This window comes from Zootoca vivipara, chromosome 2 (genome assembly GCF_965207765.1).
Source record: "Zootoca vivipara chromosome 2, rZooViv2.hap1.1, whole genome shotgun sequence".
NCBI classification, from domain to species: domain Eukaryota; kingdom Metazoa; phylum Chordata; class Lepidosauria; order Squamata; family Lacertidae; genus Zootoca; species Zootoca vivipara.
In genome coordinates this window covers 96766702-96778309 of record NC_142584.1, presented here as the reverse complement: position 1 = coordinate 96778309, position 11608 = coordinate 96766702, and the positions used below count along the sequence as shown (strand labels likewise).

Genomic DNA, 11608 nt, shown 5'->3' with positions numbered 1-11608 from the left:
CTCCCTCTCACATTCAGTACATGCACCAGCACATTTAGACCTAAACCAAACTTAATTAAAAAGTAATTTTAGTTACAAACGCCCATAAATCTCTACTTTAGACTTTTTACCTCCACGACTATTTGCATTTGTTGGGAGCCGTAAGCAGAGATTCAACTTCACCTCTCGGCTTTCACGTGATGCAGGGTGGTTTGCCAATTAAGAACATGTCCCACAATTTCCTGCAAGAGTTTCCAGGATGCGAACTCCATTCCAGATTGGATGCAACACAAACACTGGTTGCTAGAGTCACCAAGGCCACCATCAGGTCAGAATGCACCCCAGATTCTTTGGTGATGTTGCAGGGACGCAGCCATTGTCTCATTTTAGGCACTTCTCTCCTGTGCCTCCCAACCAGCAATGTTCTGGATGCTCCTCCACCCCGCAAGATTCCAAGCTACAAGACTAGAGTGTCCTGGTTTTTGGTAATGTTACATTCCCACAAAAGGTCCTGTGGAAATATATTTGGGGCTGCTTGCCTGACGGCCTGTGTGACTCCAGAACCCAAGTTGTACATAGGAACGCGACTCTTAAGGGGATCGTTTGCAAGAGCAGTATGGGCGTATAAGAATTAGGATCTACATTACATCCATTTTCCAAAACCTTAACAGGTAGGTGTGATTTACTAGAGGAGGAATAGAGAACCTGTGGGCTTTCCAGGTGCTGCTGGACACCAGCTCCCATCAATTCCGATTACTGGCCATGCTGACTAGGGCTGGAGTTCAACAACATCTGGAGGGCCACAGGTGTTCCCATCCCTTTACTGGAGCACCTGGAAAAGTATCAATAGAATTGTAAAATGGGAAGAGACAATGAGGGTCACCTGGCCCAACCCCCTGCAATGCAGGAACCTTTTTGCCCAACGTGGGCTTGAACCCACGACCCCGAAATTAGGAGTCTCATGCTCTACTGACTGTAATAGCAGGCGTGTCAAAGAGATTAAAAAAACACACACACCTTTGCTGTCCGGCTGAGGCGGTGTGCCTGGGCTAGCAGCTGGCATCCTGTCGTGATTACTGGGGTAGATGGTACTGCTGCCATCTGATTTTCTGCTGCTTGCGCTCCCGTTGCACTTTAGAGGACCTTGACGGTTAGCAGTAGGTATGCTGTCCTGCCTGCTCGACTCTCTGCTTTTGGAAGCATTGGGAGGCACAGTCTCTGTAGGCAGAGAGCCATAATCTGGATCCTTGGAGTAAATGGTGACGCTCATGCTGTCCGTACTCCCACTGCAGTCAGTACACACAACTGGCAAGCTGTAGCCTGGAGGGAGAAAAGGCAGGTTATTATTGTGTTTTTAAAAAGCAACAATGACTCTGAATTTTGGGGCAAAAATGCTTCAGACAGAATAGGCAATGGTGGCTTCATTGACTGACTTGTCTTATTACAGTGGTACCTCTACTTACGAATGTTTCTACTTACGAACGGAGCTCCGTCCGCCATCTTGGATGCGGTTTAGATAGGATTGTTTTCTACTTACGAATTTTTAGATAGGGTTGCTTCGACTTACGAATTTTTTCTCCCAATGCATTCCTATGGGATTCGACTTACCATTTTTCCGACTTACAAATATGCGTTCGGAACGCATTAAATTCGTAAGTAGAGGTACCACTGTATATGCCCTTTCGTTCCTCACCATAGCTAGGATTAGGCATATGCTGTAATTCTGAAAGCTAAGCTTCTTGGGAAGCTAAATTATTTTAAGCAAAAAGGAAAGCTCTGTCCCTCATGATGGCAAATGCTATGAAGTTACTGCTCTAGTGGAATATCAGAAGCCGAGGCAGTTACTGAGTAAAATTTGCACAGGTCAAACACGGGATCACGATACTCTGAACAGTTTCTTGCCTCTCCTTTTGAATTACAAAGAATAAGCCACGTGTTGCACTTAATTTTCAAAACAGCGCACGTCGCAGAACCCAGCTTTTTGTGGAGCAGAATTTGGGTGGCCTTCATGCTAATGCATCATCTCCATCACAGCACAAGAAAGGAAATAGATGATGATTCAGGCACCTGGTTCTCTGATGGTCAGATAAAAAATAGTAGAGGAAGGGCATGATGTGAAGCAGGAAAACAGCAGTCCTCCACCTGCCTGCTGCTTTTCAACTGCTACTCTTCTTTTGCAGACCCCCCCCCCCCTCAAGGGGGAATTAAATATGTGTGTTTAGAAGGGAAGAGACTGCAAAATTGGTACGCAGGACAAGTCTTAAGCACCCTTCCTCCTACCCACAACTTCTCTACCCATTTCTGCCATTTTGCTGCTCTTCAGAGGAGACCAAAATCTTTGCCATTATATAGTGCATGTTTACATTTTTATTTGCTTGCAGTTCAACTGTGACCTATTAATTGGGTACAATCACGGGCCAATACAACCTTCTGCAAACCTGAGAATTACACTTAAAAGAGTTCAGCACAGCCCAGAAGCTGCTTATCCTTGCCAAGGAGAAGTGAGTAAATAGAAGGTATTACTGAGCCATTCTCGATTATAGCCTTTACAGAGATTCTCTCATGCCACTGTCACTGCAAGGGGCAGGACCCACAAATAGGCATGAGGAATAATCTTATATAGCTCTTTGCTCATTTTGGTGAGTAACTCCCTAAACAATTCATGCTCTCTTGATTTCAGACAAAATAGTAATAATATGCTGCTTTCACAGCTGTTAAGACAACTGCTACTTACGAATGAAGGTGGCAAGAAAATCTAGTTGGAAACCAGGAAAGGTGGGATTTTAAATGAAGTGTGTATATAACTGTTTCAATAAATATAAAATAAAAAAATTTCCCTGAATGTCTAAGAAAAGGCTGCTTTGATGTGCTGGTGGTCTTTATTAAAGTGAATTTTTCAAAATACTTCCGCAGATTAATAATCCAGAATGCGGCGGCTAGACTGGTGACTGGGAGTGACCGCCGGGACCATATAACACCGGTCTTGAGAGATCTGCATTGGTTCCCAGTACATATCCGAACACAATTCAAAATGTTCGTGCTGACATTTAAAGCCCAAAACGGCCTCGGTCCTGAAGGAGCGTCTCCACCCCCATCATTCAGCCCAGACACTGAGATCCAGCGCCAAGGGCCTTCTGGCGGTTCCCTCATTGCGAGAAGTGAGGTTACAGGGAACCAGACAGAGGGCCTTCTCGGTAGTGGCACCCGCCCTGTGGAACGCCCTCCCATCAGATGTCAAGGAAATAAGCAGCCATCCTATTTTCAAAAGACATCTGAAGGCAGCCCTGTTTAGGGAAGTTTTTAATATTCAATGCTGTATTGTTTTTAACACTTGATTAGGAGCCTCCCATGGGACCCAGGTGGCGCTGTGGTTAAACCACTGAGCCTAGGGCTTGCTGATCAGAAGGTCGGCGGTTCGAATCCCTGTGACGGGGTGAGCTCCCGTTGCTTGGTCCAAGCTCCTGCCAACCTAGCAGTTCGAAAGCACGTCAAAATGCAAGTAGATAAATAGGAACCGCTACAGCGGGAAGGTAAACGGTGTTTCCATGTGCTGCTCTGGTTTGCCAGAAGCGGCTTTGTCATGCTGGCCACATGACCTGGAAGCTATACGCCGGCTCCCTCGGCCAATAATGCGAGATGAGCGCGCAACCCCAGAGTCGGTCACGACTGGACCTAACGGTCAGGGGTCCCTTTACCTTAGGAGCCTCCCAGAGTGGCTGGGGAAACTCAGCCAGATGGGCAGGGTATAAATATTATTATTATTATTATTATTATTATTATTATTATTATTATTATTATTAGTTCCATACCTGTCTTATCTACAACGAGTGCCCTGTCAGCTATATCATCTCCTTTCCAAACTTCCTTATTGTATCCTAAGCAGAGCTTTGGCTGTCGGTAAACAGGGTGAGCATCGACTTCTGCATCTTGCGCTGCATTGGTCTGGCAAACCCCTGCAACAAAATGACAAAGTGACCAGATGTACAAAGGTCTGCAGATAAGAAAGATAAATACATTAGCAGTCCGAATCTATGGAAAGGGAAAACTAGAGGTCCACAAAACTGGTGTGGCTCACTCAGTTTGCCTTTGTGTTTGTGGGCCGAGGAAAGGATAAGTGGACACCCATCCCTGCCAGCAAAGCTCCTGTCATTTTCCATCTGTATTGTTTACAAATAGTGATCCTCTCTACAGTCATACCTCGGTTTAAGTACGCCTCAGTTTGAGTATTTTCAGTTTAAGTACTCCGCGGACCTGTCTGGAACGGATTAATCCCCTTTCCATTACTTTCAATTGGAAAGTTCGCTTCAGGTTAAGTACACTTCAGGTTAAGTACAGACTTCCGGAACCAATTGTGTTTGTAAACCGAGGTACCACTGTAATGTGTATACAATTATGACAAACCAATCCCAATCTCCTTTTTTAAAAAACAAAACAAACCTCCCCTATAAGTAGACATGCTGGACCTGCAAAAGTTTCAGTGGAACTGAATTTTTCCACCCTAGATTCCAACAGAATACTCAGATGTGAACCACCAAAGGTCAGTTTGGTGCCAAAACCTCTCCATGCACACACAGTGAAAAGCTAATGTAGCCGGGAACATCTGCTCAGAAGTCATAGTTTGGTCATCTTTTATCTGTAAGCTATAAAAATTATAGGAGCTCTTCGATGTCTTATACTATTACTAATGAAGCATGTCTTATGTGCTTCAACAGTTCTTCATGCAGAAAAGTAGCAGTTTTGAGAAAGATTTTAAGCCTAGCTCTGCCCTTGTTATGTAGCTAGTTCTCTACGTGCAGGAATGTTTGTCATAGGAGAACTCCCAAAAATTCACACACACACCAACCTTCAGTCTGAAATGGGACAGCCCAAGAAGGAATGGACCATGTAATTTCATTGAATGCAGTGAAAATAGTCCCTTAAGACTATAATTCTATACCCGTTTGCCTGAGATTAAATTCAATTAAACTCAGTGGGATAAGTGGACAGACATATATCATAGGGGTGACAAACGTTTGGCCCTCAAAAAGTGGTTAGACTCCAGCTCGCATCAGCCTCAGTCAGCATGGCCAATGCTCAGGGATGATGGAAGCCGTAATCCAGCAAATACTTGTAGGGCCTCCCATCCTTGATGTATAGGATTGCATTATAAGAGAAGCAAAAGGAGTACAGTGTTGCCAGACAGCAGAGTTCCTCCCATACCATTGCTCTGTATGTGTCCATTGGGCTGTTGGACATTCTCCACTCTGGCCACCGCTTCTTGCCGTTCTGAAAGTGTCCCTTGGGAGGACAGATAGCTTGGCACATCAGGTGGCACAATGGTTTCATCTGGAAATACAGGGAAAGGAGACAAAAGCGAAGGACCGGCTTTAGAGCACAAGATCGGTGTTGAAACTAGAGAAAAGACTAGATCTGGACATTGCTTGTGTACTTGGTTACAGTCCATCTTAGAACCAGGGTATTCAGGAGCAATTTGATCAAGTTTGGGAGACTAAATAGGAGGACTTCTTTTGCTCTTTGAATGAAAATTTGCCCTTGGTCCTCTTTAGAGATTTAGTATCTGCAGAGAACAGTATTCTGGAAACATATCTGGTACCCTGGTGCTCCCCCAAATCACTTTTATGCTCACACTTTTTTGCTCCTGTTAAATCTTCCAGCTGTTCTCTGACTGAACAGATTCTAACATTTCATCACAGGGAATATCTCCAAGCTCCTCAGCCCAATGTTTTTTACTCAGCAATATCAACACAAGTTACGTATATTAAACTTGTTCCGTTTTCAGGCTTCCCATTGGCATCTGTCTAGCCATTGCTGGGAAAAGGATGCTGGTCTGGCGATGCCTTTGGTCTGATTCAGTAAGAGTCTCATGTTCTTAAGTCATGGAGATATTCCCACTACTTTAGTTCAAAAGAGGGCATGCAGTTAGCTTTACCTGCTGACTCAATCACGGCCCACAAAAACAGCTGACGAGTACTCAGTGGATATGTCAGAGAACAAGATGTGTCTCCCTTCAAAACCTAGCAGGCCTTCTTATGCGGGGATTGTGTTTCAAGAGCTGGAGCTCTTGCCAGAGCCAAAAAGTTTTATTACAGATCATACAGCCAGCAACTTATTTCTGCTGGTTTTATTCTAGAGTGTACCAACACGGTTCTAAAATATGGGTCACGTGTCATTGTTTCTCAAGTGGTTCCTGGATGGTGCAGCCCTCGCTTCTGAGAAGCACCTCCCTTTCGGTTGGCAGGCATGGCCTCCTGGAAGAGCTCCCAGAAGGGCCCTGCCCGGCTAGCTGACAGCAACTTTCTGGCAGTGCTTGTAACTGAGTTGTTGCAACACTGCTTTTGAGTTTTCACTTGAGCAGCTTGTTTCCTCGGTACTATTTCAGGCAGGAGCTTGACCGCAGCTGCAGTTGTGCCCCAACCTCAAAAAGCTGGAGGATAAGAACTTTTTATGTTATCATTTTTATCATTCGCGTTTGCTTTTTTTGCATTTATGATGCTGATTTTTGTTGGTGTGCCACCCAGAAACCCAACAGGATTAAGGGAAGTCTGTGAGTGTTTTAATAAATAAATAAACTGGGTGTTCTGGAGGAGAGACAGACACCCAAGAACATTTAGGGAAATGCTGGGCATTTAGCCAAACAACAGGTAAAAAACAAAAAACAAAAAATGCTGGCAGTACAAGGGGCTACATTCTAGGTTTGCAAAATTCCTGGGCAGTACGAAGAGGCGTGAGAACCAGGACCCTGCCTGTAAACCATGCAAACGGTGAACAATTCCACTTGGGATACCTGGAAGCACTCTCTGTATCTGCAGTAAAGTAAGCCAGCTATGAATGCTGGTTACACGACGGGGGGGTGCTTCAAAAACGAGCCCCTTTTGATATGTTTCTGGTTACAAAAGGAAAAAGAAAAAGAGACTCTGGGCCTACCTGTGTTTGTGACACTGTATTCTTCGCTCTTCTTCCTGGTTTGATAGATGATGCACACCCAAACCAGAGACGTCAACACAATGCTGCAGACCACAGCAATGATGATGATCCCAACGGTGGTGCTGTCTTTTCGGCAGCCAAGCAAGGGCAGCACGCTCACTTGGCTGTGCGCCCGTTCGGTCCCAACAGTGTTCGATATCTCACAGGTGTATTTCCCGGCATCTTCCATCACAACGTTCCGGACGATAAGCAGCTGCTTGCCTGGGGTAAAGTGATGCCGTTCAGTGACCAGCAGAGACTGATCGCCCTTCAGCCATGTAATGCGTGGAGGTGGACTTCCTGTCACTTTGCACTGCAGGACCACAGTTTCGCCCACAGATACAACACGATCTTCCAGTGGGTGAACCAAGCTCGGAGTCTCTGTAAGGATCCATGGAGAGAGATGTCAAGCCTACAGAAGATTGTGCTACGGCCTCTCGAATTAACAGCACAGTTATGAAACGAAGGCTTTGGACAACAGAGTGTTCTTTAAGAAACCTGAACTCGCTCAGTTCTGGGCTGCCTTTCTGCCTTTCCTTGCAACAAATAGTAACGGCTGAGGTATACCTCTCAATAAACTCTCCATGGTAAGGAAAGAGGGTTTCCACTCCCCCCCAATAAATATGCAGCTACAGGTGTATGTGTGCACATCTAAGTGTATGCAAACACCACAGACTCAAAAAGGCTGCAATAATAGCACCACAACACTCTTCCCACCTAGCCCCAAAAGAGAAGCAAGGCACGATACTATAAATCAGCCAGGTTACAAGCCTAACAACAGGGAACTGACAGTGATATAGCAGCAGAAACTTCCTGGGTTTCAGGTATTGTAACTTTCTGACTTCTGGTGCATTGATACATATCTCCAAGGTTCTATATTCCAAGGAAACCAAACTTGTTTTCTGATAAATACTGTCCAAAAACCCCAGGCCCCAGCCCACAAATTCTTATAACCCCTCCTTATCATCCTCTGCCCATTCCAAAGAGTCCTCTAAAGGGACATCAGTATAAAATTAATGCATCTGCAATGAATTGCCCAGACTTCCCCTCCCAAAGGAAGCAAATTTCCTTACCTAGCACAGTCAGGGTAGCATTTGCTGACACAGAACCAGCGGAATTCTGAGCAGTGCAGCTGTAAATCCCCATATCCTCTATCTTCACATCTGTGATGAAGAAGACATCATCCTCAGGCATGACGTGCATCCGGCGCTCGCGAGCTGCAGGGAAGTCAGTGCCTCCATCTTTCTGCCAAGCAATCTCTGGGGTTGGGTGACCTTCGGCAGCACATTCCAACCGGGCTGTTGTCCCCGTCCGGGCTGCAATGTCATGGGGAGTTTTGAGGAACGATGGCAACACTGTGAGGGACAAGGAGAATTGAGAGTAGCAGAGATTCTTGAAGAACAGCAGCCATCATGCTTCCAACGTTAGAATTTAAAATCTATCCAGCGTCGTCGTTGGCATTTGCCTGCCTCGAGAGACAATGGAGTGCGCCTCCGGGAATGGAGTCAAACCACTGCGTTAGCAGTGCTGGTCCTAGGCTGCCCAGATGCCAAAACCACCCTCTCAATGTCGGTGATGTAATCCAAAGAAAAACAGAGCAATAGGTTTGGCACCAGCTTGGCTGCAGGAGTTGCCGGGAAGGAGGCGTAAAAAGCGCCATCCAACCATCTTAGGGCCTCCACTCTGGATTTGTGTAGGGTTTGCCTTTTCTTCTCCCCAAAATAGCCTGTAAGCCAGTGGAGGTTTAGGATCAGAGTTTTCCTTCTCCTAGATCGGCTATCTTCCCAGGATGACAAGCCTCACTTACTCCTCTCTCCCCTCTCCAGCATGTGCAGAAGCCACCTTCTTGACTGTGGCACCCATTATCGGTCTCATCTGCACAATCCACCGGAGCCTATCTTTGCATGCAGGGGAAGTCCCTAACTCACCGAGAGTTTGGGACCCATCGGCTACCCTCACTTGGTTTAGCTAGCCAGTCGAAACTGCTCTAGGGTGTAGCTGCTGTTGCACGCTGACTTCTAGGAGTCACGGGTGAGAGCTGAGTGCAGGGTGGGGACCAAAGGTGAACAAACTACCTCCAAAAGGAATACGCTATGTAATACTTTCACGTGTCAGGGAAGGGTGCAAACTATAGTTCAGGGGTGGCCAACTCCCAAGAGACTGCGATCTACTCACAGAGTTAAAAACTGGCAGTGATCTACCCCCTTTTGGGAGGTTCAGGTCAAAGTTGTTGAGCTTTTTCAGGGAGGGGGTAAAATGTAAAATGTTGAGCTTTTTTTAGGGGAGCCACAGTTGTTCAGCTTCTTTGTGGGGAGCCAGTGATCTACCAGAGATGTCCAGTGATCTACCAGTAGATCACGATCTACCTGTTGGACATGCCTGCTATAGTTTATAAAAGCATCCTGATGCATTTTGAGTCATTGCTCTTCTTCAGGGCATTAGTTTTTTTAAACACAGGCTGACCTGCCCTTTGGGCATGTGTGCTCTCCCTCTTTTTTGGTCACCATGCTTTAAAATTAATCTCCAAAATTTTAGATGGTTATGCAATTTCAGCCCTAGCTATGAAATTCTCACTCACCATTCACTGTGAGCTGAGCTTTGTGAGAATAGGTAGAGCCAAAATGATTGGTGATGATGCACTGGTAGCACCCCTTGTGGTTGAAAGAGACATGGCGCAGATGCAGAATGGTGGTGAACCACACCACACCATCTCTGGTCCGGACATGGGCAAAGTTCTCCATCTCGGCATGGTGCAGAATTTCATTGTCCTTCTTCCAGGCAAAGGTCATGGGGGAACTACTGCTGCTGACTGCCGAGCAGGTGAAGCGGATGCTCTTGCCAAGAACGGCCATTGTAGTTTCCGGCTCAACGATGATTTTGGGCTTGGGGAAATCCTCTGAGAAAAGAAAACAGAATGCCAAAGCATTTTCCATTTAGAAAGATGCCGTGGCCACGGGGCATTCGAATTTCAGCACCTTCCCAAGGTGTTAAGAGTCAAGTTTTCCCATGTGGAAGAGCGCTAAGAAAAGCTGTTCTTCATCCAATTCCTGGCCATGCGATTCAAATGCAGCAAAATGCTCTATACCTACAAATAATACGAGCCATGCATAATTAGTGTTTTCCCATTGTAGTCTCACTTTACCGTAAATTATAAACTGAACAATTCTCGGGTTTATGGAGACGTGTGATTGCCTGTTTGCATAAATGAAGCAATAGGCAGCACCCAAAATACCAGAAGGAATACCAAAGCAAATCTTCCGAATGCAGGGCGTGAGCTAGATATAATACCAAATGGGAGACACATGGCAAAAAGGATTGCCATCAATCCTTTGGGTGAAAGGAGAAACCAATGCTTTCTACTGACTTACAACTGAACCATCTGGCCAATTTATTTTAGGAAGGGGGCGGGGAAATTCCAAGGTACGCAGAAACATATATATATATATATATATATATATATATATATATATATATGCATGCACGCACCACCTTATTTCCATCTTCCGTCAGCTGGTCCCTGAGAGATGCCCTCCAATTGCTGCTACCACAGGCTGACAATGTTAATTTGTTAAGAGTTACAGCAACTGTTGCAATTAATGTCACCAGTGACAAGTGCTGACAGGCAGGATAGCATCCTGGCACAAAGACGTCGAAGGAACGGCAGATGTAGCTGGTTGTCACCCTTCCAAGGCAAAGAGGCTTCTGCTCTTGAGGCCTGACATTGAGGGCTATTTGGTTTAGCTGAGTTCCAAGCAGCTTAATTTATTAGTCACACAAAAGGCATCTCTGATTTCAACGTTGAACGTTTTCCCCCACCCAAAAAACACAGCCATTACCAATGGAATGGGGAAACTCAATGGGCAGATTAAATCTGAATGGGATTCAGTGGTGAAAGAGGTTTGGAATGCCAACATATTACATTATTAAAGGCAGCCTGAGAGCAATTCCGAAAGATGGAGAATGCACATAGTAGAGTTTTCCCCTTCCCAAACAGTAGGAGTGTGGACTCCAGCACCCTTCCAAATGTTGTTGGACTACCAGCACTCAAGAATGATGGGTGTTGCAGTCCAATATCAATAGGAAAGGCCAGTTTCCCCACTCCAGCTGAATTACTTCAGATTACATAGTGTGTGTGTGTGTGTGTGTAGGAGGGGACAACCTCCCCAAAAGGCTGGCATGTCAGAGGGAAAGGCTTTCATCTATGACATAATCGATCACACGGTATTTTTGTGCGTCTGAGTTGGCCCCGCGGGAATGACACAAGAGAAAATAAGATTATAGAGCTCACAGTGATCTCAGCGTCCAAATACCTGAATAGGTGTGATAAAGGAGGGTGATTTTAAGATTCACCAACACCAGTGGAAGAAAAGCAACAAGCAACTCATGTGAAAGGATGCAGAAAACTGACATAGGGCGCGTTCTCTTTCTTGTTGCCTTCACCCCTAACTGTTGAGAACAGCTGAACAATGGAAGAGACTACAGTACTCAGATAATTTGTGGAATCTCCATCCCAGGATTCAATTTTTTTTAAGGCACCGATGGATGAAGACCCACTGAAATGGTTTGACTTGAGGGCCTAGGGAGGCAGGGAAGCCTTCTACTGAAGAGGGAGTAGATTGGGTTACTCTCAAAATCCCTCTCTACTTCGTAATTGAATTAACGCCAG

General features: G+C 45.5%; 1 protein-coding gene across 1 annotated transcript in view; it reads right to left on the bottom strand.

The window, feature by feature from the left end:
- LRIG1 (leucine rich repeats and immunoglobulin like domains 1) overlaps positions 1–11608 on the bottom strand; it is a 130945-nt gene that overhangs the window by 3604 nt on the left and 115733 nt on the right. The window contains exons 13-18 of the mRNA XM_060271328.2: positions 9521–9838; positions 8016–8297; positions 6904–7323; positions 5179–5304; positions 3789–3932; positions 997–1299 (exon numbers count right to left, since the gene is read on the bottom strand). Of these exons, the coding sequence (XP_060127311.1) occupies positions 997–1299; positions 3789–3932; positions 5179–5304; positions 6904–7323; positions 8016–8297; positions 9521–9838 (1593 nt within the window). The remainder of the gene's footprint in view (positions 1–996; positions 1300–3788; positions 3933–5178; positions 5305–6903; positions 7324–8015; positions 8298–9520; positions 9839–11608) is intronic.